This window comes from Brachionichthys hirsutus, chromosome 12, assembly GCF_040956055.1.
Source record: "Brachionichthys hirsutus isolate HB-005 chromosome 12, CSIRO-AGI_Bhir_v1, whole genome shotgun sequence".
Lineage (NCBI taxonomy): Eukaryota > Metazoa > Chordata > Actinopteri > Lophiiformes > Brachionichthyidae > Brachionichthys > Brachionichthys hirsutus.
Window position 1 is genome coordinate 700,546 of NC_090908.1, and position 25,280 is coordinate 725,825.

The following is a 25,280-nucleotide window of genomic DNA, read 5'->3' on the forward strand; positions in this document are numbered from 1 at the left end:
AGCCCATATTAGGACATCTAAAATTGCGAAGAATTATATATAAAGTAGGCTAATTGAGCTTTCACATAAACGCAAACTAGAGTAAACATGGATGAATTACAGAGCAGGAATGAATGAGGGCATTTAAAGTTACTAGAAAACAGTAAAGCCAGAACTCTGAAGCAGCAGGGGGCCTCGATTATAAATGTGTCCCTGGTTATAAACGCATTTCATGCGTTATAACGTTTTAGTCCATGGTGCTAATGATGCCTAAATGTAAATGTGCAAAGGTGCACAAAGGTATGCGTGCGTGCGTGCAGGTGCGTTGGGGCTGGACGCACACCTGCCCTAAACGATCCCGCCGCCGTTTGAAGGGACGCGATCGAGAATGAGAACTCAGTGATGGGCTGCGATATTTATAACAGTCCCCGCCCACTTTATTTATCTAGCGCTAATAAAGCTAGATAAAAAAATAAAAGCTCTACAGCAATAAACGCAGTGTGTGTGTTCCCATGCATGCCCCCCCCCCGCTCAGAGATCAGAGCTCCTCAGAAATGTTTCCATGATGTTGGAGCTCGAGGCGGACTCGTTCGTAAAATGTCTTGAAAGCAGCTCATCAGACTCCCCAGAGTCTGATGAGCTGCCCCCCCCCCCCGCTGAGCCCGGGCCCCCGGCCCCGGCCCCGCTGCTCGCCCGCCCCGGTTCGGCTAACGTTAATCATCTGCTGACGCAGCCGAGTAAAATACATTTAAGCCGAGACAGCTGAGTATTATTACACATATATGTACAAACAACTAATTATTACTAAGTTATTATTTAAGAAAAATAAACATCTGACAGACGCGGTTTACTGATCCACCCCGGAAATAAAGAGTAAAAACATATAGCCATTATAATAGAATAGGACATTAACGGGTATAGCCTATAAGTGGAATCTGTATTATTTTCCCAATTAAACTGTCAGATCCGATTCACGTGGCATTTTATAATTTAAACAACGCCTACATTTTATTTAAAATATCTGATTCTGTCTTATATGAAATAAGATTTATTAAAGCCTTAGTTTACAAATGTATTTGTGTATTTCTAAGTGTGACAGTCTCCAATTTGTCCAATGTCCGATGCATTTGAATGCATCATTAGTTCTCGCTCGGGCGACTGAAATAGTTGCTAAGCGACAGGTTAAAAGTTATCAATTTGGTTTAGTCGGTTGTTATCGACACGTTCCGCTCTTTCTCCACCAAAAATACATTTTTAAATTCATGAACAACATGTTTGTCTGGACGCCTGAAGTCTGCGTCATTCATTTTAACTCAATAGCAGCAAACAAATAGTATAAAGAAATATACTAATACTGTATATATGCAGTAAGTCTGCCAGGAGATCAGAAGGCCACAGGACTACAAATAAAAACAAAATGGGTGAGAAACAAATGTAGCAGCATAGACACAGAAAACATTCTGATAACGTTACATTCAACATTAAATAACGTCTGCATGACCATATATGGAACACTGCTAAAATAAATAAACAACATTACAACTCATTGTGACAGAAGTAAGTCAGAGGGAAGGACAATCAGCAGCTTGCGGTGGTTGATTTGGGTCTAAATATGTAACAACGTGGACCCCCCCGGAGGAATTAATAAAATGAGGTCATATTGAAAAAGGCACGATACCGTTAACTTTGCTACATCTGCAGGTTGGCCTGCGAATAATGTTTAATAACAGGAATGGTGAAAAGCGCGTCCGCGTGCACGCGGGCGGGCTGCTTTGGGTAACAGTGGCTCATGAACAAAACAAATAAATACAAAAATAACTGTAGAAATCTGCGTCTGCCAGCACGAAGCGCGCACGGGCCGTGCACGCGTCTGCAGAATGACGTAATGTCCGATCTGAACCCAACGCGTCACGCTTCAGGCTTCAGAAGGGCCCCCCCGCGCTCATGTGCTGCTGCTGGACCAGAGGCTGCAGGTGCGTCGCAGAGTTCGTGCTCGAGTACCAGGAGTAGAACGACGCGGGCGCGGGCGCGGGCGCGGCCGCGCCGGGGGGGCTGCTGCTCGGAGGTAGGCTGAGGCTGCTCATTCCTTGAGTCTGTGGAAAGTCCCACGCAGCGGCGGGGGGCGTGCGGGGAGGGGAATCACCGGAAGCGAGCTCTGGCAGCAGCTCTCCACTTTTCCACAACTTCTTGAACTTCGAGCGTCGGTTCTGGAACCAGATTTTGATCTAGAAAGAAACGATTTTATTTATGATCCGATCACATGACGTTTGCCATGAACCCGCATTAAACGCACGCACCTGTGTTTGCGTGAGGCCCATCGAGGCCGCCAGCTCGGCCCGTTCCGGGAGAGCCAAATACTGCGTCTTCTGAAACCTGCGCTGGAGCGCAGCCAGCTGGAAGCTGGAATAAATGGTTCGAGGCTTCCGGACCTTCTTCGGTTTGCCGTTCACCATCCGGATCTCCGGCTCGCTCTCCTCTTTTTCTGAAAGCATATTTACATTCCATTGATAGTGCGCAGGCAGCTTAATTATTATATTTAAAGGAACAATGTGCGTCATTTAGGATTAAATAGATTTAATGGAAATGTCATATAATGTTCATAAAGACTCTGAATTTGCTTGTTTAAGACAAAAACAACAACTAAACGAACATGTACGTGCACGGCTGTTGCGCGTATAGATTCGTGCTATCTAATCATTTTAAACATAATTAAGTTTTAATTAAAAGTGTTAACGTTTACGGAAGAACCCGCGGGTTGAGCGTCCGTACCTGCATCAGGTGGAGGTGACGCGTTGGAGCCGTAGGAGCCGTAGGAGCTGTGCGCCCCCCCGTAAGACGCGCTGAAGCCGTGATAGGGCACCGTGCTCGTGGCACCGCCGTACTGGTAGCCGAGCTGGCCGAACGGGGACGCGCAGTGGCCGGGCTGCGCGCCGGGCTGCGCGCCGGGCTGCGCGCCGCTGTAGTAGCTGCTGTCCGTCGCCGTGGACACCGGAAGCGTCGGAGACTCCTGCGGCTTGTGCAAGCTGTGGAAACTGCTCGAGGTCATCTGGTTCGGGTGCAGATCAGTGCCCAAGTTCTCAAAAACAGCCGCCATCTCCAAGTCGGAGCGGAACAGGCGCGTAAAACGAAACAGCCAAACTGCGAGCTGGAAGGAAAAGAACTATTGAGATGTGGCCCGACTCCAAACGCATCCCCGTGGAGAGTGTCCCTCTCACCGCGGCCCGGGATGCTCTGCTCCGGTCGGGGGTGGGGGCGCGTTTATGAGAGATGGAGAGGAAGCTCGGTGTGCGCGACGCAGCCAATGGGTAAAGGCTACACGACTGAATACTCCCAGTATTTGTTCAGGTTGTCTGCAGAGTTTTTCATCAAAAGAATCAGATAAAGCTTTTGTGACCGAACCGTGGCCAAGACTTTGGTCTTAAACCGTCTGCGTAATTCATGTCCAGAAGCGGCGCGTCATCTGGATGACGCGTGGCTCCATCAGGATAAAGAACTGCTCAACTGGGCCTCCTCCTCCTCCAGATCTCACGCCTTGTTATTGATCCGTGCATCCGTTTTCAGGATATTGTTCACGGTTTGGTTCAATCAAATGTTTTAAAGAGATTATTGCCTCAAAAATAACAATAACAGAGTCAGAAGGTAAAAAAACAACAAAAATAAAAATAACAATCATATTTACAAAACGGAGTCAGAAGGTAAAATAAAAAAACAACAAAAATAAAAATAAAAATCATATTTACAAAACGGAGTCAGAAGGTAAAATAAAAAAACAACAAAAATAAAAATAAAAATCATATTTACAAAACGGAGTCAGAAGGTAAAAAAACAACAAAAATAAAAATAACAATCATATTTACAAAACGGAGTCAGAAGGTAAAATAAAAAAACAACAAAAATAAAAATAAAAATCATATTTACAAAACGGAGTCAGAAGGTAAAATAAAAAAACAACAAAAATAAAAATAAAAATCATATTTACAAAACGGAGTCAGAAGGTAAAAAAACAACAAAAATAAAAATAACAATCATATTTACAAAACGGAGTCAGAAGGTAAAATAAAAAAACAACAAAAATAAAAATAAAAATCATATTTACAAAACGGAGTCAGAAGGTCACCGAGGTTTGGTCAAAGCGGATTGGAACGCTTGATTTGGCGTTTCTTCCGCCGGACGCAGCCCCCCCCCCCCCCCCCCCCCAGGCCGCACCAGGGAGGAGCTGCTATGCTACGTTAGCTCCGGCTAGCCGCACGACCCTATTCAATTTGATGCAGGGATGCCGCAGAGGAAAGCAACAGCGCCCCCATGTGTTCCAAGTCCATAATGGCCTTTGACGTGTAACTTTCTTTCGTGTTTATTGTGTGCGCGACAACAATCTGTTCGTGAAACTACATCAATAATTGTGTGTTCTTTTTCACGGGTTCACAAATTCACCCTCAGAGTCCGAAGCTTCGGCGGCTTCACGTTTAGGATCAAAGAGCGTCTCGTAGAGCTGAGGCCGCCACAGGATGGCAGCATTTTACTACTACTCGGTACTTGTACTGTGTTTATCCGCAGGATGGCAGCATTTTACTACTACTCGGTACTTGTACTGTGTTTATCCGCAGGATGGCAGCATTTTACTACTACTCGGTACTTGTACTGTGTTTATCCGCAGGATGGCAGCATTTTACTACTACTCGGTACTTGTACTGTGTTTATCCGCAGGATGGCAGCATTTTACTACTACTCGGTACTTGTACTGTGTTTATCCGCAGGATGGCAGCATTTTACTACTACTCGGTACTTGTACTGTGTTTATCCGCAGGATGGCAGCATTTTACTACTACTCGGTACTTGGACTGTGTTTATCCGCAGGATGGCAGCATTTTACTACTACTCGGTACTTGTACTGTGTTTATCCGCAGGATGGCAGCATTTTACTACTACTCGGTACTTGTACTGTGTTTATCCGCAGGATGGCAGCATTTTACTACTACTCGGTACTTGTACTGTGTTTATCCGCAGGATGGCAGCATTTTACTACTACTCGGTACTTGTACTGTGTTTATCCGCAGGATGGCAGCATTTTACTACTACTCGGTACTTGTACTGTGTTTATCCGCTTTAACTCAGATCCGGCTTAAAGCAACGTTTCTGCCCAAAGCGGACAGGTACACATAAAACACAGAAAAGATGAAGCATAACTTTATTGAAGTTCATCTATATCTTGTTGACTTGATTTCACTCTATAAACATATTCTAGAAGTTTTTCCTGCTGATAAATCATTAATAGATTTTAAATAGTTGAGGGAAATGCAGAATACATTTCATTTCAAGAGAGTAAAGTAGGAGTCTGAACTCCATTGATCTTTATAAAGTTAGGAATGGCTCACAATGGAGCACTTGTTCCTTCATTTCCCATCATGCAATGCATCTACGTTTCTGTTCCTGGGACACTCCCATATCTTGTAAACGTGGGTGAAGTATCCTGATTACTCTGTGGGATCCCAAAGGTCAAGCTGAGAGACTTTGAGCTTGAATCCTCTCCAGACACTCGTCCGGCGTAGTTTTCGCTCCGACGGGCCAACGAGCTTCATATTGTTGCTCCCCTTTACTCCATCCATTTTGCAGTGGTTGCTCTGCAACGACAGGAATGGGCAGTTTGAAATGACATGACACCGCAGTAGCAACCCCCCCTCGTGGGGCTCCGCCCCCTCTACCTTCAGCAGCCTGCACCTGACGCTGATTGGAGCCTGAACCGGGAAAAGTGAAACGTAAGTGTGTGACGTGTCCGGTCTGATGAAACGTCATTTCTTCCCACTGGCCCCCTGGGATAAGCTCCTCCCCCACCTCCCACCATGAAAGAGGAAGAAATGAAGAGGAGTTTTCCATCTGGAGCAGAAAAGAAGAAGCAGAGAAAAGAAAAGGAGGAAAAAAGAAAGAGAGATGTAGCAGATGCAGAATGTGGTAAGTTCATTGTTGCCGACTCCATGGAAGCTAACGAGGCTAGCTAAGCTAACAATTAAGCCATGATTAGCTACAGCAACATTAGCACGCTAGCCAGTAGTCCTCCAGCCCTGTCCTTTGCATCGTCCTCCCAACACCAGCCCCTCTCATGTCCTCCCTCACTACGTCCATGTGTCTTCTCCTGGGTTGTCCTCTAGTCCTGTCCTTTGCATCGTCCTCCCAACACCAGCCCCTCTCATGTCCTCCCTCACTACGTCCATGTGTCTTCTCCTGGGTTGTCCTCTAGTCCTGTCCTTTGCATCGTCCTCCCAACACCAGCCCCTCTCATGTCCTCCCTCACTACGTCCATGTGTCTTCTCCTGGGTCGTCCTCTAGTCCTGTCCAAACCATCAAAGTCTGGTCTCTCTAACCTCCACTGTCCCTTTTATTGTCTCATGTCAAAGTGTTTTTGATTGATCATGAGTAGGAATAGTCTTAATATAATGATCACAGTACATTTTTTACAGTGTGATGTGAGAGCATTCACTCGGGCTGTGCTGACCCTGCTGTGTGAATGCAGCATTCATCACCATGACGACTCGGAGCGTATTTCTGCAAGCTGCTCAGCTTTAGCTTTAAACACCTCAAAAGAAAAGCAAGCTTTAACCAAAACGGTGTGGAGCATTGGTCAAAGACGCGGAATCAGCAGACGAGGAAATGCTTGACCTCGCCGTCGGAAAGGTCGAGCACGTGGCGCACGGCTCCGGACACGAGTGGAGCCGAAGATGGAAACTCTTCGCGTGGCGCTCCTGAACGTGCTTCCTAACAATCATGGCAGCTTTTCCGGTGGACACGGAGTTATTCTTAACAACAAAGGCTTTGGCAACAAGAACCGGCCGACGGAGGGAAGCGTTGAGTTTGGAGCTCATAACTAACGTGATATTAATGTTCGATGCTCCACCCAAAGATCTCTATTGGGTGTGTGAATTGCTTTGATTATACTCGAGCCAGAAAGAAAGTATAAATCGTGATTTGTCCATTTCATTTCTCTTTCATTAGAAATTGCAGCTAATTTATGTTTGTAGTAGGTGGCAAATAAAAACAATCACAAAACAGCAAATACACTGTAAAAAACAGCACAATATATAAAAACATGTTGCTAAGGATACTCATCAGTCTAATGGGTGACGCATTTGCATTGATTTTAGCTCCGTTTTAGCATTGCTGATGTATGAATATACACTTTTATAATAAATGTTGTGAATATTTATTTGAATTTTCATGAAACACATTTAAATCTCAATTTATATGACTTAAAAAGAACTCTACGCACTTCCTGGCATTGAAGAACGACGGTGATTGTTGTAAAGGATGTGGTTCCAGCCTTCCTGCTCTGCAGCACGACTGACGTGACGGAACGCGGAACACGGAACACGGAACACGGACACATCCTGGAGGGAATGTCCTGCCCCCTCCATTGCTTCAGCCCCCCCCCCCAGGACCCATAAATGTAGGCACTCCTTTGTGTGAGGGGACTGGAGCACCTTTACTGTGGATGCTCGCCCTCACCACAGCACCGGGATCAGCTGCTCACGTCTGCTGATGCAGACGCTCAGCACCGGAGTAGAAGCAGAGGGGGGGTCCTTGCTGCGTTAGTGGACACAGACATCACCAAGATCACTTCATTTGTCCCCGAGAGACACACTTTCTCAAAGATGTCCTGATTGGATCTCAGATATTAATTCTAGATCATGTGATGGGTCCATAAATCCAGTATTTATCTCCAGTCCTTAATAAAACAAACACATCTGGATGGTAGGGTGAGATGGTGTGCTCTGTAAATGTCTCTGGGCGGGGCCTTCGTTTAAAGCCATCTGTGCCTCTGCGCTCCGGTCGTCGGGGCGGGTTCACTTCCACCAGCTGTGCGTTCTGGTCATGTTTCGGTGCCTCTCCAGTAACACTTGGCTTCTTCCCCCCGGCTCTGTTATCATTACTGCAAGCTAAGGAGTTAGCCCTTCTGTCCCAGCAGGCTTTGAGTTTCAGAGTCACGGGGGTGTCGAATCAGTGAAATCCAACCACCCACACCGATCGCTGGGAGAAGATGTCCTGGAGTCCGCATGTGATCGGCTCTACATGCAGCATGAATGTCCTAATCCTAGATTGGAGTACTACAGACTTGTTGCGTCTGTTTGCATCGTTCTGCCGTTCGGCTTCGTGCCGCGACGCTCCACACAATTCCTTGTGCCGGCTGTGCGTTTGGGTTCGGTTCCCTCCACCAGCCGGGGTGATGTGAGGATGGAGTTTCAAAAGGGCTCTGCTTCTTTCCACAAAGGAAACTTGGATCTTCGCCGGTGATTTGACCTGGGGGGGCCGCACAGACCTCAAGTCAGAGTTCAGCTGATCTGTGAAGAAAAGCCTCGTCACCCGCAGGGACGCACCTGCAGGGACGCACCCGCAGGGACGCACCCGCAGGGACGCACCCGCAGGGACGCACCCGCAGGGACGCACCCGCAGGGACGCACCCGCAGGGACGCACCCGCAGGGACGCACCCGCAGGGACGCACCTGTTGGACCTCCACCGTCTCTCCGGTTTCTGTCTTCCCACTGACCTGAGACCAGGTCTGGGGGCTTCAGCTCCCCTCCCAGCTCCTGTTACACCGACACCCGGGGAAACGGTGGACATGGAAGTGCTGCTTCTGTGAGACCAGGTAAAGGTGTTTATGGTGGAACTGAGGTTGAGTTCTTTAGATTGGTCGAACCTGATCAGGTAATATGATCATTTGGTGTCTTCAGCATCATTATCCTAATCTCATCGATACAAATAAAGGTTTAAAGGTTTTTGAGCATTTGATAATCAAATCTACAGAAATTGACGCTTATTTCTTTCATTCATCTTTTTTCTCATTAGCTGTAAAACCCAAACTACATGCCGGACTGTTCTTAGCCCTTATAGATCTATTTGTCGTATTGGATGATGACTTTTAGTCGTCACTTTAAGGCGGCTTTCATTTAGGAAATGACACTGATTATTCCCGAAATAAACCAGCGGCTCTCCGTAGCTGTGCAGTTTGCCGTGCCGGCCGCCGGGGGGCGTTGCGGAGCAGGGTCTCAGCGTCCAGCCGGCAGCCTCCAGCTGGGATAGAACCCAACAGAGGCGCACCGGGGCCAGTCGCTCCCCGCGTCGGAGTGTATCGGAACATCTGGACGGGCGGCGCAGCGATGCCGCTGCTTTCAGCCTTTTGCTGTTTGTGTCTCTGCCTCCCGAGGCCAGCGGGCGGATTCAACCTCGACACCAGACATGTCATCAGGAAGGTCGGGGATCCCGGGAGCCTGTTCGGCTTTGCGCTCGCCACGCACCGGCAGCTCAATCCGGATCAAAGAATGTGAGTGAGTGAGTGAATGTGAGTGAGTGAATGAATGTGAGTGAGTGAATGAATGTGAGTGAGTGAGTGAATGTGAATGTGAGTGAGTGAATGTGAGTGAGTGAATGTGCGTGAATGAATGTGAGTGAGTGAATGTGAGTGAGTGAATGTGAGTGAGTGAATGTGAGTGAGTGAGTGAATGTGAGTGAGTGAGTGAATGTGAGTGAGTGAATGAATGTGAGTGAGTGAATGAATGTGAGTGAGTGAGTGAATGTGAGTGAGTGAGTGAATGAATGTGAGTGAGTGAATGTGCGTGAGTGAATGTGAGTGAATGTGAGTGAGTGAATGTGAGTGAATGTGAGTGAGTGAATGTGAGTGAATACCTCATTCACAGGTATTGGTTGTGCGAAAGTGCAGCTCTGCTGCAGAAATAGCCGTTCGTTCATAATAGTTCGTTTTGGGTGGAGAACATCTCGTTAATGTGGAACTTCGGTGCAGTGAGAACACGAGGGGTAAAGTAAGGGACGAGTCAAAGCCTGTTGTGGCTCTGGGGGGGGGGGGCTCTGGTTATCAGGACTCTGCAGCAGCATGTTGAGAAGCAGAGCAAAGGAGATGACAGGAGTCGGGGAGATGTCCCAAAGATCACATGGTTTACTCTTAAATTAGGAATTTTATCTCAACCATGTTCTGACTTTGTACAAAATGAACTGGACTCACTTCCTGACATTCAGATTCTCTAGTGCACAAAGGAGGGGGTGTCCTTAAAAGAGATGTTTCAACATCTGTGTCCGGGGAAGTATAAAGAAAGCCATGAAAGTGACTGTAATGTGCGCTGGGCAGACTGGTGCACGAAATGTGACACCTAACTGGTATTTGGATTCCAGCCTGTAAAAGTAAGAGGTCTGAGGATTCCGCAGCTCTATGAGGAAGCTGCACCAGTTCAGGCAAACAGGCGTCAAATTCATCCAACATGTACAAAAACTGCCTTTTAAGAAGACAAAGACTACGATCGCATTTTATATTTTGGGAATTTGATTTCCTGAGATGAAATATTTTTCCCAACATTTTAAAATGAAAATTCTTTACGTCATAGAAAATAACGGTTTGATTGATGCAAAAAGTATTTAAAAAAGGAAAATGTGAGCTGAGAGAAGAAGGTTGAAGAAACAAAACTAAAATGTAAAAAATATCTCATTTATAATCTACATAGTGAAGAAGAAAAACATTAGTGTGCAGGTGAAGGTTGGGGAAATGTTTATTCATAAAGACTTCAGGATGAATTTATTAATCGCAATAGTAGCTCGATTGAATTAATTGCTTATGCAACAAACGATATTGTTTGAGTCGCTATAAATTAACGTCCTGCTGACCTCAGCTCCAACCCTCGTGTGACCAGGAGCTGATCGGCCAGACGAGTGGAGCTCAAAAGGGGAAATGAAGAGCTCTTCACAGAAAGCCCGGGAGTCTCTGCATCCGTTTCTTTTGTCCTGTTTGAACTCGTTTGTGGTGATGACCAGCAGCAGCTGCTGAACGCTACCGCTATCACATTGTAATGATGACAATGCTTCCGTTTGCAGGCTCCTCTCTGCTGATTGCGTTTATGCGTGACTAGATGGATTACGTTCAACCGGCCTTTCATCTCGTTGCAGTTTTGGAGCTAAAGGCTAAATGTGCTGTCGCTGCCACCGTTCACGCAGCTCAGTCCGTGTTTACAGCGTGACGATGTCGTCTCTAGTCCAGTATTTGCTTCTGGAGACATCGACGTCGGGCCGAACATCGTGGCATCTGGATGAATAACGCGACGGGGTGCAGAGGAGAGGTCACGCGCAGCCATCTGTGCTCCCGTAACTCGATAGATGGGATCAGCCCGAGTTAAAACTAAAGTCTGCCTGGGTGGATAAGAGACGGACGGTCCGCTTTAATCAATGGAGAGCCCCCCCCAGTGACAGGTCAGCAGCAGCATACGCATGTGTGTAAACTGATTCCGTTAGAACAGCTGCAGCAGCTCTTGTGGCTTTGAGTGCACAGCTGGAGGAGGACTGGAGCACATCTGTTGGCACAGAGCAGTGAGATCAGGTGTAACGCCACACCAGGTTCTACTCCTGTTCACACTGCTCTGAGACGCGCTGCGGACGCAGTGGAGAATGAATCGAAGCGACCGAAATGTCAAACAGCCCTCGCCTCCCTTCACCTGTGAAAACGGCTCTTCATCGATGTAACGGGTTCATGCACGGATTCCAGGCAGACAGACGACCAGGTATACGACAAGCATCACACCCAGACACACGGGAAGCTCATTGATTATGTCCTGTTGATTGATTTATACTTTAATTGTTTGAGCCATTAATCTAAAGCATTCCAGTGTAATGTTCTGGTTCGACTTTACGGTGATTTGTAAGTTATAAAGTATTTAGCTAACGTCTGATATGAAATGACGCCAGCAGGTCTCTGATGTGGGGAAGCTGCTGAAGCTCCTCCTCCTCTGCCACAGAGAGATTCCTCGTCAGATACCTTCTGACGAGGCTGCCGCTCAGGAGCTGAGATGTTCGATTTGCGTACAGTAGAGCGCTGCGCGTTGAAGGTCGTGTCCTGCAGACCTTCTCACGCTGGAATGGTTTTGGGGATCTTGCTGTTGGGCTGGCTGACGGCCGGGACACTGAACGGGACCGTTACCCCGTTGTTGCGCTGCAGCAAGCGGACGGGTTAGAGGTTATAAATCGGTTAGTAGTGACTGAGGGTACAGTTGTCTTACGTCAGGGTCGTAGAAGGAGGTTTCATGGGGTTGCAGATAGTTCTGAGGAGCATCTTCTCTAAAATAATGCTTTTACAATAACCTTAAAGGAACAACGGCCAGGCATGTAAACGGCTGGTAAGATTCAAGCCGAGTTGGTTCCTGATCACCGGCTGGTCGAGTTCTTAGTTAGTAATGTAATAATAGTAGTAGTAGAAGGGCGGCTCCAGCTTCTAGAGCTAACGCTTGCCTTTTATGATGAAATGAAGTTAGCCGTCCAGAGAATCTGGAACATGGTTCACAAATAACTACTATTAACAAATAAAGGCGTAACTTACAAAATGACATCACTCGTTTTCTCAGACGTTTCACTCTAAATTCACATTCTGTGTGAAACAGAGATAACAATAAATAGAATAGAATAGAAAGCCTTTATTGTCGTGGCATAGTAGCTACACAATGAGATGAGGATGATGATGTCACAAGAGGCTGTTGTGAGCTGCTCTGTGCAGAATGTACGCTCCTCATGCCGATGGGGGCTCCTCATGCTGATGGGGGCTCCTCATGCTGATGGGGGCTCCTCATGCTGATGGGGGCTCCTCATGCTGATGGGGGCTCCTCATGCTGATGGGGGCTCCTCATGCTGATGGGCGCTCCTCATGCTGATGGGGGCTCCTCATGCTGATGGGCGCTCCTCATCAGATGGGCGTGACGTGACATCATCTCAGGGTCGTAACTGTGACCCCATGAAACAAACCGTCTCTTCATGCCTGTTGGCGCTTCGGTCAGTTAAATATGGTTCTGGACACGGAACACACTCCAGATAATCGCTTCCTTCGCCCTCTGCAGAATGTGAGGACAGTGCTCCTCTGTTCCCGCTGACGCGTCATGTTTCTCTCTTTGAGCCGTTTCACACACAAAATGTGTGCGTTAACCAGTGACGAATGGAGACACGGCGCCCAGCCTGCCCCCTACGCTCAGGTTACTTTAATATTGGCCTGTGTGTGTGTGTGTGTGTGTGTGTGTGTGTGTGTGTGTGTCTCAAATGTGTTTCGTGTTTTTACATTAATGGTCTTTGTCAACTCCTAAATGGTGAAGCCTTTGAAGCTCCTCTTTACAGCTGAGAGAGAGAGAGAGAGAGAGAGAGAGAGACTTAGCTTGTATTGTTCCTCTATCTAGCTGATGTAGACAAACGTATTAGTGATGATAGTATGATTGGAGACATTTCAAGTAAAATAAATGCTAAATAAATCAGCCATAAAGTGTCTCAAACACGCAGGAAGTCCAACGAGCTGCTCAAAGGAACGTAGGAAGCATGAACCAGCTCTGCTTGTTGTGTGTCTGTTTCAGGCTGCTGGTCGGAGCCCCCAGAGCCAGAGCGCTGGGGCAGCAGACAGCCAACATCACGGGGGGGCTCTACAGGTGTGACGTCACCCCAGCAACCGACTGCGAGCGGGTTGGGTTTGATTATGAAGGTAAAGTCTGTGTGTGTGTGTGTGTGTGTGTGTCTGTGTGTCTGTGTCTGTCTGTGTGTGTGTGTGTGTCTGTGTCTGTGTGTGTGTGTGTGTGTGTGTGTGTGTGTGTGTGTCTGTGTGTGTGTGTCTGTGTCTGTGTGTGTGTGTGTCTGTGTGTCTGTGTCTGTCTGTGTGTGTGTGTGTGTCTGTGTCTGTGTGTGTGTGTCTGTCTGTCTGTGTGTGTGTGTGTGTGTGTGTCTGTGTGTCTGTGTGTCTGTCTGTGTGTCTGTCTGTGTGTGTCTGTGTGTCTGTCTGTCTGTGTGTGTGTGTCTGTGTGTGTGTCTGTGTGTGTCTGTGTGTGTGTGTGTGTGTCTGTGTGTGTGTGTCTGTCTGTGTGTGTCTGTCTGTGTGTCTGTCTGTGTGTGTGTGTCTGTGTGTGTGTGTGTGTGTGTGTGTGTGTGTGTGTGTCTGTGTGTGTGTCTGTGTGTGTGTGTCTGTCTGTCTGTGTGTGTGTGTGTGTCTGTGTGTGTGTGTGTGTCTGTGTGTCTGTGTGTCTGTCTGTGTGTCTGTCTGTGTGTGTCTGTGTGTGTCTGTCTGTGTGTGTGTGTCTGTGTGTGTGTGTGTGTGTGTGTGTGTGTGTGTGTGTGTCTGTGTGTGTGTCTGTGTGTGTCTGTGTGTGTGTGTGTGTCTGTCTGTGTGTGTCTGTGTGTGTCTGTCTGTGTGTGTGTGTCTGTGTGTGTGTGTGTGTGTGTGTGTGTGTGTGTGTGTGTCTGTGTGTGTGTCTGTGTGTGTCTGTGTGTGTGTGTGTGTGTGTGTCTGTGTGTGTCTGCGTCTCCCTCCCTCCATGCTTGTCTTGTGTGGATAGAGAACATAAACGTGGAGAACAAGGAGGACCAGTGGATGGGGGTGATGGTTCAGAGCCAGGGGCCTGGAGGAAAGATTGTGGTGAGCTGAACTGGGATCTGAACCATTGTTCCCAGTAACGGCTGTTTTTATGTCATAGAATAAAGGAACACTCCTCTGCGTTTTGTAATTTCAGACTTGTGCTCATCGCTATCAGAGGCGCTTGTTTGTGAACACCCCCCAGGAGTCGCGGGACATCACGGGGCGCTGCTACGTCCTGAGCCAGGACCTGACCATCGACGCGTCCTCTGATGAGGACGGAGGGAACTGGAACTTCTGCGAGGGCCGAGCGAGAGGCCACGAGATGTTTGGGTCTTGCCAGCAGGGCTTGGCAGCTACCTTCACCAAGGACTTCCACTACGTGGTGTTTGGGGCGCCGGGCGCCTACAACTGGAAAGGTGCCCGGTTCTACTGAAACAGGAATACGGGCCGGGCTTCTGTCCGTTAAACAAGCACGTCGGTTCTGTTCCCTCTCCTGCAGGCGTCGTACGGGTGGAGCAGAAGAACAACACGCTGCTGGAGATGGGCGTGTATGACGACGGCCCGTATGAAGTTGGAGAGGAGCCTCCCTCGGACCCTGAGCTGGTTCCTCTGCCTGCCAACAGCTACCTTGGTGAGCGAGCTGGGTTCCATCCCATCTCACTTTGGTCCGGGTTTTCACCACTTCATCAGTTTGTTTCTTTGTCTCTTCCAGGATTCTCCCTCGATTCTGGACTCAGAATCACGAGGAGCCGTCATCTGACGGTGGTGGCTGGAGCGCCCAGAGCCAATCACAGTGGAGCTGTGGTCCTGCTGAGGAAGGAGAGCGACGTCTCCACCAAACTGCTGGTGGAGCACATCTTGTACGGCCCAGGACTTGCATCTTCCTTCGGATACGACGTGACCGTAGCCGACCTAAACAGCGACGGGTCGGAACCAGAACGACTGCCCTTCAATAAGCAGACTCCCCATTTAAAGGTTATCGTTCATCCCGTTTCCTCGGCTTCCTTTTTTTATCTAGATGGCAGGACATCGTTGTCGGAGCCCCCCAGTTCTACATGAAGGACCGAGACATTGGGGGGGCTGTTTATGTCTACATCAACCAGGCAGGAAGGTGGGACAGAACCAGCCCTGTCCGTCTGAATGGAACCAAAGATTCCATGTTTGGACTGGCCGTGGAGAACGTCGGAGACGTCAATCAGGACTCGTACGAAGGTCATTCCGCCGTCATTCGGAGCATGTTTAAGTTTCCTCTGCAAACCGCTGTCGGGTTAACTTTCTGATTCAGACATTGCAGTTGGAGCGCCGTATGACGACGGCGGGGCGGGGAACGTCTACATCTATCACGGCTCTGCTCGGGGAATCAAACCCACACCTGCTCAGGTTGGATTTACGAACAATACATCCCAAGTGAGAGGAAAGATAAAGAGTATTTCCTTCAGCAAAGGAAGCATTAATCCCAGATTTAGTCATGACTGCTGGATGTAAATACTGTTACTAGGCAGAGTTTATTATTATTATTACCAGCATCTCTCCTTCGATGCAGATCCTCTCAGGGAAGGAGAGCGGCGTGAGGCTGTTCGGGTACTCGCTGGCGGGGAACATGGACTTGGACAGTAACTCTTATCCGGACGTGGCCGTCGGCTCTCTGTCAGACGCAGCTCTGATCTACAGGTTCCCTGACATACTGTGAGAATATTTAAACGTGTCCGAGTTCCCCCACAGCATGAATTAATGCTGCTTCTTTCAGGGCTCGGCCGGTCGTTAGCATGACGAGCGATGTCACAACATCTCCACAGGAAATCGATCTCACAATGAAAACCTGCGGCGGCAGCATTTGGTGGGTGTCCTGACGTTCACGTGTCCCAGAGGTCGTTTTCAGTCAAAGCCTCTCGTAGGAATAACGTAAATCTCTGTCCCGTCCTCAGCCTCACGGTCGATGCGTGTTTCACCTACAAGGCGAACCCAGCGTCTTACAACCCACGGCTGAGTGAGTGACGCGCCAGAAGCCTCCGGGACGGAGCGGCCGGGGTTAACCTGAGCTCTCCTCCGCCCGGCAGCCATCAGGTATTCTGTGGAGGTGGATGGAGCTCGCAGGAAACACGGGCTGCCCTCCAGAGCCACGCTCCTCAGCGACCCCCCCACGGAGGCAGAACACCAGGCCAACGGCAGCTTGGACCTGCGCGGCCAGAACCAGGAGACGTGTGTAAAGATCGTCGCTGAACTAAAGGTACGGCGTCCGGCGCAGATATGTGGACGCCAGAAACACAGAAGCATCATGGGTAATGTATCAGAGCAGCCTGTTGTTGGGTTAATGACGTCAGGCTGGGAGATTGATATTATTATTATGATGTTATTATTGTGATCGCAGCGTTCTCTGACCTCCAGACAAAAGAGATCCATCAATAATTGCAGCATTGATGTTTGTTTGTTTCCGTATTTACTCAAATCAATGTGAAGCATCGTCCAACACTTATAGACAGCCAAAGACTTAAATAGCGGTGACCATTTGTGATTGGACAGGAGAACATCAAAGACAGGATGCGCAGCATTCCCATCGAGGTCTCTGCAGAAATTGTGGGTCCGAACCGACACAAGTCAAAGAGCGGCCTCCCTCAGCTGACGCCCGTTCTGGATCCCGCTCAAGCCGGCGGCGCCGTCACGATGGTGAACGGAGGGACGGCGGCATCCACTGGGGGGCGCAGTGGAGCAGCGCTTAGCACTGGGTCTGGGTCTGTGTTCTTCTGCAGGTCAACTTTGTGAAAGAGGGATGTGGGAGTGATCATATTTGCCGGAGTAATATCAAGATGGAGTATAAATTATACTACAAGCAGAACAACCTAGACGTGTACTCGCCGTTACCCACGTGAGTTCTGACGTCTCGTTACCTCAGCAGAAAGCAAGACTGATTTATTTCAGAGAGGAGCCTGACGTGTGTCCTGTGTCCCATGTCCCGTGTGTCCTGTGTCCCGTGTGTCCTGTGTGTTCTGTGTGTTCTGTGTCCCCTGTGTCCTGTGTCCTGTGTTGTGTCCCATGTGTCCCGTGTCCTGTGTCGTGTGTCCCATGTCCCGTGTGTCCTGTGTCCTGTGTGTTCTGTGTCCCGTGTCCTGTGTCCCCTGTGTTCTGTGTCCCATGTCGTGTGTCCCGTGTCCCGTGCGTTCTGTGTCCTGTGTCCCGTGTGTCCCGTGTCGTGTGTCCTGTGTCCTGTGTCCCCTGTGTTCTGTGTCCCGTGTCCTGTGTCCTGTGTTGTGTCCCGTGTGTCCCGTGTCGTGTGTCCCTTGTCGTGTCCCGTGTCCTGTGTTCTGTGTCCTGTGTCCCGTGTCCTGTGTCCTGTGATGTGTCCCGTGTCCTGTGTCGTGTGTCCCTTGTCGTGTCCCGTGTCCTGTGTCCCGTGTCCCGTGTCCCCTGTGTTCTGTGTCCTGTGTCCTGTGATGTGTCCCGTGTCCTGTGTCGTGTGTCCCTTGTCCTGTGTCGTGTGTCCCGTGTCGTGTGTTGTGTCCCGTGTGTTCTGTCGTGTGTCCTGTGTCCCGTGTCCTGTGTTGTGTCCCATGTGTCCCGTGTCCTGTGTCGTGTGTCCTGTGTCCCGTGTCCTGTGTGTCCCGTGTGTTCTGTGTCCCGTGTCGTGTGTCCCGTGTCCCGTGTGTCCTGTGTCGTGTGTCCCGTGTGTTCTGTGTCGTGTGTCCTGTGTCCTGTGTCCCCTGTGTTCTGTGTCCCTTGTCGTGTGTCCCGTGTGTTCTGTGTCCCCTGTGTTCTGTGTCCCGTGTCCTGTGTCCTGTGTTGTGTCCCGTGTCGTGTGTCCCTTGTCGTGTTCTGTGTCCTGTGTCCCGTGTCCTGTGTGGTGTTGTGTGTGTCCCGTGTCCCGTGTGTTCTGTGTCCCGTGTGTTCTGTGTCCCGTGTCGTGTGTCCCGTGTCCTGTGTTCTGTGTCCCGTGTCCCGTGTGTCCTGTGTCCTCTGTGTCCTGTGTTCTGTGTCCTGTGTCGTGTGTCCCGTGTGTTCTGTGTCGTGTGTCCTGTGTCCTGTGTCCCCTGTGTTCTGTGTCCCGTGTCGTGTGTCCCGTGTGTTCTGTGTCCCCTGTGTTCTGTGTCCCATGTCCCCTGTGTTCTGTGTCCCGTGTCCTGTGTCCTGTGTTGTGTCCCGTGTGTCCCGTGTCGTGTGTCCCTTGTCGTGTTCTGTGTCCTGTGTCCCGTGTCCTGTGTGGTGTTGTGTGTGTCCCGTGTCCCGTGCCGTGTGTCCCGTGTCCCCTGTGTTCTGTGTCCTGTGTCCTGTGATGTGTCCCGTGTCTGTGTCGTGTGTCCCTTGTCCTGTGTTGTGTCCCGTGTCGTGTGTCCTGTGTCCTGTGATGTGTCCCGTGTCCTGTGTCCCGTGTCCCTTGTCCTGTGTTGTGTCCCGTGTGTTCTGTGTCGTGTGTCCTGTGTCCCGTGTCCCGTGTCCTGTGTTGTGTCCTGTGTGGTGTTGTGTGTGTCCCGTGTCCCCTGTGTTCTGTGTCCTGTGTCCTGTGATGTGTCCCGTGTGTTCTGTGTCGTGTGTCCTGTGTCCCGTGTCCCGTGTCCTGTGTTGTGTCCCGTGTCCTGTGTCGTGTGTCCCGTGTCCTGTGTTGTGTCCCGTGTGTTCTGTGTCGTGTGTCCTGTGTCCCATGTCCCGTGTCCTATGTTGTGTCCCGTGTGTCCCGTGTCTGCAGCAAGAGGAGCGTCCCCGTGTTTCACCTGGATGACGACAGGAAGGACTTGGCGGTCCGGCTGACGGTCCACAACGTGAATGGAGACGACGCTTATGAAGCGAAGCTTCTGGGGACGTTTCCCGGGACGCTGCCGTACTCTGGAGTCCGCTCGCAGGAAACGATGGTGAACGAGCCTACGAGCGTGCACGTGCTCCAGTGGCCTGTTGTCACGGTGATCACAGTGTCATGGAGGAAACCAGTCTGTAACTACAGCTGTTGCTAGCATGAACTCTATCCACGTGTTAGCATTTTATGTTAGCAACAATAACGCAAATCAAAGTCGTTACAAAACTTCAAAGGCCCAGATCCGGTCCGTTCCGGTTACTTTGCTACTCTGTCTTCTCTTCCGTGGGGAAAGCCGATCATCTGCGTCGCCGACCAGAACGGATCTCAGGCAGACTGCGAGCTGGGGAACCCGTTTAGAAGAGACTCGGAGGTGGGACTGTGTCCCAACGTCCCCCTGTACTACTGTCCCCCTGTTCTCCCGTCCTCCTGTCCTTCTGTCCCCCTGTACTCCCGTCCCCGTGCCCCCCCGTCCTCTTGTTCCCCTGTCCCCCCGTTCCCCTGTTCTCCTGTCCCCCCGTTCCCCTGTCCTCCCGTCCCCTGTCCCACTGTCCTCCCGTCCCCTGTCCCCCTGTCCTCCTGTCCTCCTGGCACTAACGGTTGCTGCTGGTTTCATGTTCTCTGCACCAGACCACGTTTTACATCATCCTGTCCCCCTGTCCCCTGTCCTCCCGTCCCCCTGTCCCCTGTCCCCCTGGCACTAACGGTTGCTGCTGGTTTCATGTTCTCTGCACCAGACCACGTTTTACATCATCCTGTCCTCCTGTCCCCCTGTCCCCCCATCCCCCTGTCCTCCCGTCCCCCTGTCCCCTGTCCTCCCGTCCCCCTGGCACTAACGGTTGCTGCTGGTTTCATGTTCTCTGCACCAGACCACGTTTTACATCATCCTGTCCCCCTGTCCCCTGTCCTCCCATCCCCCTGTCCCCTGTCCCCCTGGCACTAACGGTTGCTGCTGGTTTCATGTTCTCTGCACCAGACCACGTTTTACATCATCCTGTCCTCCTGTCCCCCTGTCCCCCTGTCCCCCCATCCCCCTGTCCTCCCGTCCCCCTGTCCCCTGTCCTCCCGTCCCCCTGGCACTAACGGTTGCTGCTGGTTTCATGTTCTCTGCACCAGACCACGTTTTACATCATCCTGTCCCCCTGTCCCCTGTCCTCCTGTCCCCCCGTCCCCCTGTCCCCCTGGCACTAACGGTTGCTGCTGGTTTCATGTTCTCTGCACCAGACCACGTTTTACATCATCCTGTCCCCCTGTCCTCCTGTCCCCCTGTCCTCCTGTCCTCCCTGTCCCCTGTCCTCCCGTCCCCCTGTCCCCTGTCTCCCTGGCACTAACGGTTGCTGCTGGTTTCATGTTCTCTGCACCAGACCACGTTTTACATCATCCTGTCCTCCCGTCCTCCCGTCCCCCCGTCCCCCTGGCACTAACGGTTGCTGCTGGTTTCATGTTCTCTGCACCAGACCACGTTCTACATCATCCTGTCCTCCTGTCCCCCTGTCCCCCCATCCCCCTGTCCTCCCATCCCCCTGTCCTCCCGTCCCCCTGTCCCCTGTCCCCCTGGCACTAACGGTTGCTGCTGGTTTCATGTTCTCTGCACCAGACCACGTTCTACATCATCCTGTCCTCCTGTCCCCCTGTCCCCCCATCCCCCTGTCCTCCCGTCCCCCTGTCCTCCCGTCCCCCTGTCCCCTGTCCCCCTGGCACTAACGGTTGCTGCTGGTTTCATGTTCTCTGCACCAGACCACGTTTTACATCATCCTGTCCTCCCGTCCTCCCGTCCCCCCGTCCCCCTGGCACTAACGGTTGCTGCTGGTTTCATGTTCTCTGCACCAGACCACGTTCTACATCATCCTGTCCTCCTGTCCCCCTGTCCCCCCATCCCCCTGTCCTCCCGTCCCCCTGTCCTCCCGTCCTCCCGTCCCCCTGTCCCCCTGGCACTAACGGTTGCTGCTGGTTTCATGTTCTCTGCACCAGACCACGTTTTACATCATCCTGTCCTCCCGTCCCCCCGTCCCCCTGTCCCCCTGGCACTAACGGTTGCTGCTGGTTTCATGTTCTCTGCACCAGACCACGTTTTACATCATCCTGTCCTCCCGTCCCCCCGTCCCCCTGGCACTAACGGTTGCTGCTGGTTTCATGTTCTCTGCACCAGACCACGTTCTACATCATCCTGTCCTCCCGTCCCCCCGTCCCCCTGTCCCCCTGGCACTAACGGTTGCTGCTGGTTTCATGTTCTCTGCACCAGACCACGTTTTACATCATCCTGTCCTCCTGTCCCCTGCTCCCGTCCCCCTGTCCCCCTGTCCCCTGTCCCCCTGTCCCCCTGGCACTAACGGTTGCTGCTGGTTTCATGTTCTCTGCACCAGACCACGTTCTACATCATCCTGTCCTCCTGTCCTCCCGTCCTCCCGTCCTCCCGTCCCCCCGTCCCCCTGTCCCCCTGGCACTAACGGTTGCTGCTGGTTTCATGTTCTCTGCACCAGACCACGTTCTACATCATCCTGTCCTCCCGTCCTCCCGTCCCCCCGTCCCCCTGTCCCCCTGGCACTAACGGTTGCTGCTGGTTTCATGTTCTCTGCACCAGACCACGTTCTACATCATCCTGTCCTCCTGTCCCCCTGTCCCCCCATCCCCCTGTCCTCCCGTCCCCCTGTCCCCTGTCCCCCTGGCACTAACGGTTGCTGCTGGTTTCATGTTCTCTGCACCAGACCACGTTCTACATCATCCTGTCCTCCCGTCCTCCCGTCCCCCCGTCCCCCTGTCCCCTGTCCCCCTGGCACTAACGGTTGCTGCTGGTTTCATGTTCTCTGCACCAGACCACGTTCTACATCATCCTGAGCACCGTGGGCTTAAATCCTGACGCCACAGAGATCGACTTCGACCTGCAGCTCCAGACGTGAGTGTCGCTGCTTTGTGTTCGGCTCTGATTAAGTCGTAAGAGAATACACAGATGTGTTTATTTATACACAGATGTGTTCATTTACACACAGTATATTACTGGCCTTCATTGACGCTTCTGTTTTTTACTTGCAGAACTAGCGTGCAAGAAAATATTGTCCCGATTAAAGTAAAGGCAAAAGTGATCACTGAGCTGCCGCTGTCGGTCTCTGGGTGAGGGTGCCTGGAGGCTGGAAGTATTGATCAGCCAAATGTGTAGCGTGGCGTAGACGATCGTCTTGTCCTCCACAGGGAAGCCAGTCCTCCTCAGGTTTCTTTTGGAGGCGCTGTGAAAGGGGAAAGCGCCATGAAGGCCGAAGAACAGATCGGGAGTTTGATCAACTATTCCTTCAGAGTGAGGATTCAGGTTCACTGCTGTCGTACGATTTTACGGTGAAATAAGAAATAAGTCCTCGATTCGTCCTTCAGATAAACAACTCGTGGAAATCCTCGGTCAGCGCCTCGCTACTCGTTCACTGGCCCAAATGGAACAAAGATGGGAAATGGCTTCTGTACCTGGTGAAGATGAGCGCAGCGGGACTGCAGGACATCGTCTGCTCTCCTGCGTCTGAGATCAACCCCCTCCAGACCCGGGTAGCGCAGCTGAAGCTGGAATCGGTTTCATTCCACTCTGACTTACTAAAGGGAGGGAATGCGTTTCAGGAGTCCTCGCCCACCAGGACCAAACGCCACGTCGGAGACGGAACCAAAGTTCTGGTGAGTCTTTGTGCGTTCACGCTGTAACGGTGCAGCTTGCCTTGTGTCTCACGCACGGCCTCTGTTCCAGACGTGTGAAGATGAGCTCCGATGCGTGGTGCTGCAGTGCCCCCTCCAGGCGCTGGACGGTACAACAGTGCGACTGAGAGCTCGTCTCTGGAACTCGACCTTCATTGAGGTAACGTTTCCACGTGTCTGCTGTGTCGGGGTGTGTGTGTGACGGTTGTCGTTGTCGTTGTCGTTGTCGTTGTCGTTGTCGTTGTCGTTGTCGTGACTCAGGACTACGCAGCATTTTCCCACTTGCTGATCATCGTGAAGGCCTCGCTCATCCTCCATACTCAGGCCAAACATGTAATCCTGCGATCGCCGGACACTGAGGTAAGTATTGCATCTAGGTACTGAAGTACTACTGTGTGTGTATTGAGAAGTACTTTTCCTTGTCTGTGTAGCTTCTCAGACTTAAACCAGATTCTTTGCTTTTGCTGTTTGTGATTTATTTTCTGGCTGTTTGTCTGATCTCAAGCAGAGTGGGCGTGGCTCTCGCAATAATGCTACAGGTGTGATGATCTGGTGGAATAAGAGGCATCACTGAATTTATATCATATTGAATATAAAGTTTAGCCCAACCATGAACATCTAGAGCAGTAAAATGCAAACGTGCACGTCAATGAAGCTCTAATCAGACATGAAGGCAAAGCACTAAACGAGGACGTTATAAATCAGCTTTCGCTTTGACGTGTGACCCCTGACCCCCGATGTTGCATCACAGGTGACGTTGACGGTGTCCCCAGAGAGCGCCGTGGCGCAGCACAGCGGCGTCCCCTGGTGGATTGTACTGGTGGCCGTTCTAGCAGGCAGCTTGATTTTGGCTTTGTTGGTCTTTCTGCTCTGGAAGGTGAGACATTTAATCCTCGTGTGAAGCGAGACATTAATGTTGGAGTTTACAAAGGATGAAAGGGTTAGGGCGATGGAGGAGATGAATCGGGAACTAAATTGATCAAATTGTATTTGTCTAGCCCAAATCGACAAATGACAGTTTGCTTCCGAGGGCTTTATTTACAGCCTGTTCGGAGTGACTCCCCCTCGCTTTAGAGAGGGGCGGGGCCAGGAGCCGATGTATGCGGTGTTTGTGTGAACTAACATAGATGACATGTTAAAGCATTACATGAAAGGATTCGGCCTTTTACAGGAAGTATTACAGGGGAAAGGGAAAATGCATGAAGTTTAATTAAAGTACATTTAATGATATCATTTGGACAAGTTCGACGGGCCGGATTCAAAAGCCCAACGGGGGTGCGTCGGATTATTACTGCTTCCTGTTGCCGCTCTTAATGTGTCCTCGCCCTTACCCCCCCTCAGTGTGGTTTCTTCAAGAGGGCATCAAAGGACCAGTATGACGCTGCGTACCACAAGGCAGAGATCCGTGTTCAGCCCTCTGAGGAAGACGAGCTCTGCTGAGGCCTGGTTGAGCTGCAGCGGCGGTGAAGAGCAAACGCCTGAATCCTGCAGCGGCTAGCCGGCCGGCGGAGCGCAGGGCGGGTCAGACGCGCACTGCGCTGAGCTTTAGGGGAATGTCTAAAGGAATTAGTCCGTTGCTTTTGCTCCGTGTAAAAGTGAGACACTAGTATCTGTGGGAGGTATTTAGGATTCTAGTACAATGCGTGTCTCTGAATCTCATCGTCGCCAGCAGGCTTCACAGCTTCCTCTGTCTCGGCGTGAACGCACCGCAGCAACTTCTGCTTCACCTTTACTGCTTGGCTGTGTAACCCGAGCCATTAAACCACAAAGGCGTGCTCCTTTAAGATCGAGTCTCAAACGTCTCTCTGCAGTGCGGCTTCTTCAACCACCCCAAACGAGGCGGCGGCGTCCCTCGTTACCACGCGGTGCGAGTAGAGAAGCAGACCCCCGGGTATAAAGGTGAAGCTTCAGCTGCTGGAGAAAAGGACAACCTGGACTGACAACGAATGCTGATGGGACACGTTTGTTGTTTTTGTGACGCTCAATAATGTTTTTGATGGAACAGTAGGGAACAAGGAATTACCCGGGTTTGTGTATTTTTACACTGTAAAGATGAAAAGATTTATCCGTTTTGTACATATTTTAAAATGTCTGCACACTGTATTTATTTTTTGATAAATAACTCACTGTCCTGCAGCAGCTGAGCCGAGGGTAAAGTCTCCGTCTGCACCTCTGGAGCTGTTTTACTAGAACCCCGACGTCTGTGCAAGGAAGGTACCGCTATCTTATCGTTGAAAACATTCCTACGACGCAGCTTCTTCTCTAAAAGGACATTTCGGTTCAACCATTGAACGGCTGGAGGCCTGCTCTCCTGCCTCACCTGGGAGCGCCGCGGCGTTCAGGTAGCATCCACTGTACCGTAGCTCATCACTGGAGCGAGACGCCTCCTCTGTTGCACCAGAGGAATCCAAAGGGAACAGCAAATTCAAAAGATTTCAAATTGGCCTGTCGAATTATGTAAAATAAAAATGTGTAAACTGATTTCTGTTGTGAAATGT

At 50.6% G+C, this 25,280-nt stretch overlaps 2 protein-coding genes across 2 annotated transcripts; one reads left to right on the forward strand and one right to left on the reverse strand.

The window, feature by feature from the left end:
- Nucleotides 1–1,901: 1,901 nt before the first annotated feature.
- dlx2a (distal-less homeobox 2a) lies at nt 1,902–3,073 on the reverse strand. The gene is made up of 3 exons (XM_068746446.1): nt 2,749–3,073; nt 2,277–2,461; nt 1,902–2,204 (listed from the first exon to the last, which is right to left on the reverse strand). The coding sequence occupies exons 1-3, from the start codon at nt 3,071–3,073 to the stop codon at nt 1,902–1,904; spliced, it is 813 nt and encodes a 270-aa protein (XP_068602547.1).
- Nucleotides 3,074–9,270: 6,197 nt separating this feature from the next.
- Nucleotides 9,271–24,222, forward strand: itga6a (integrin, alpha 6a). The gene is made up of 25 exons (XM_068746447.1): nt 9,271–9,287; nt 13,348–13,472; nt 14,317–14,396; nt 14,491–14,752; nt 14,836–14,967; nt 15,049–15,262; nt 15,355–15,548; nt 15,622–15,716; nt 15,880–16,007; nt 16,084–16,173; nt 16,262–16,323; nt 16,394–16,563; nt 16,857–17,000; nt 17,084–17,199; nt 19,012–19,174; nt 19,409–19,486; nt 21,927–22,006; nt 22,144–22,221; nt 22,300–22,402; nt 22,477–22,641; nt 22,711–22,764; nt 22,835–22,942; nt 23,044–23,142; nt 23,534–23,659; nt 24,124–24,222. Coding segments are annotated over exons 1-25 (2,967 nt in total). The 5' UTR covers nt 9,271–9,285.
- The last annotated feature ends 1,058 nt before the right edge of the window (nt 24,223–25,280 follow it).

What these genes read in the sequence shown, in the direction of transcription:
- dlx2a (XM_068746446.1), bottom strand. Translation starts at nt 3,073, where the DNA reads ATGGCGGCTGTTTTTGAGAACTTGGGCACTGATCTGCACCCGAACCAG. An exon ending in GTCACCTCCACCTGATGCAG is followed by an intron (nt 2,462 to 2,748) that starts GTACGGACGCTC and finishes ATATGCTTTCAG; the next exon opens with AAAAAGAGGAGAGCGAGCCG. An exon ending in TGGGCCTCACGCAAACACAG is followed by an intron (nt 2,205 to 2,276) that starts GTGCGTGCGTTT and finishes GTTTCTTTCTAG; the next exon opens with ATCAAAATCTGGTTCCAGAA.
- itga6a (XM_068746447.1), top strand. An exon ending in GGGCGCCTACAACTGGAAAG is followed by an intron (nt 14,753 to 14,835) that starts GTGCCCGGTTCT and finishes CCTCTCCTGCAG; the next exon opens with GCGTCGTACGGGTGGAGCAG. An exon ending in TCAACCCCCTCCAGACCCGG is followed by an intron (nt 22,642 to 22,710) that starts GTAGCGCAGCTG and finishes AATGCGTTTCAG; the next exon opens with GAGTCCTCGCCCACCAGGAC.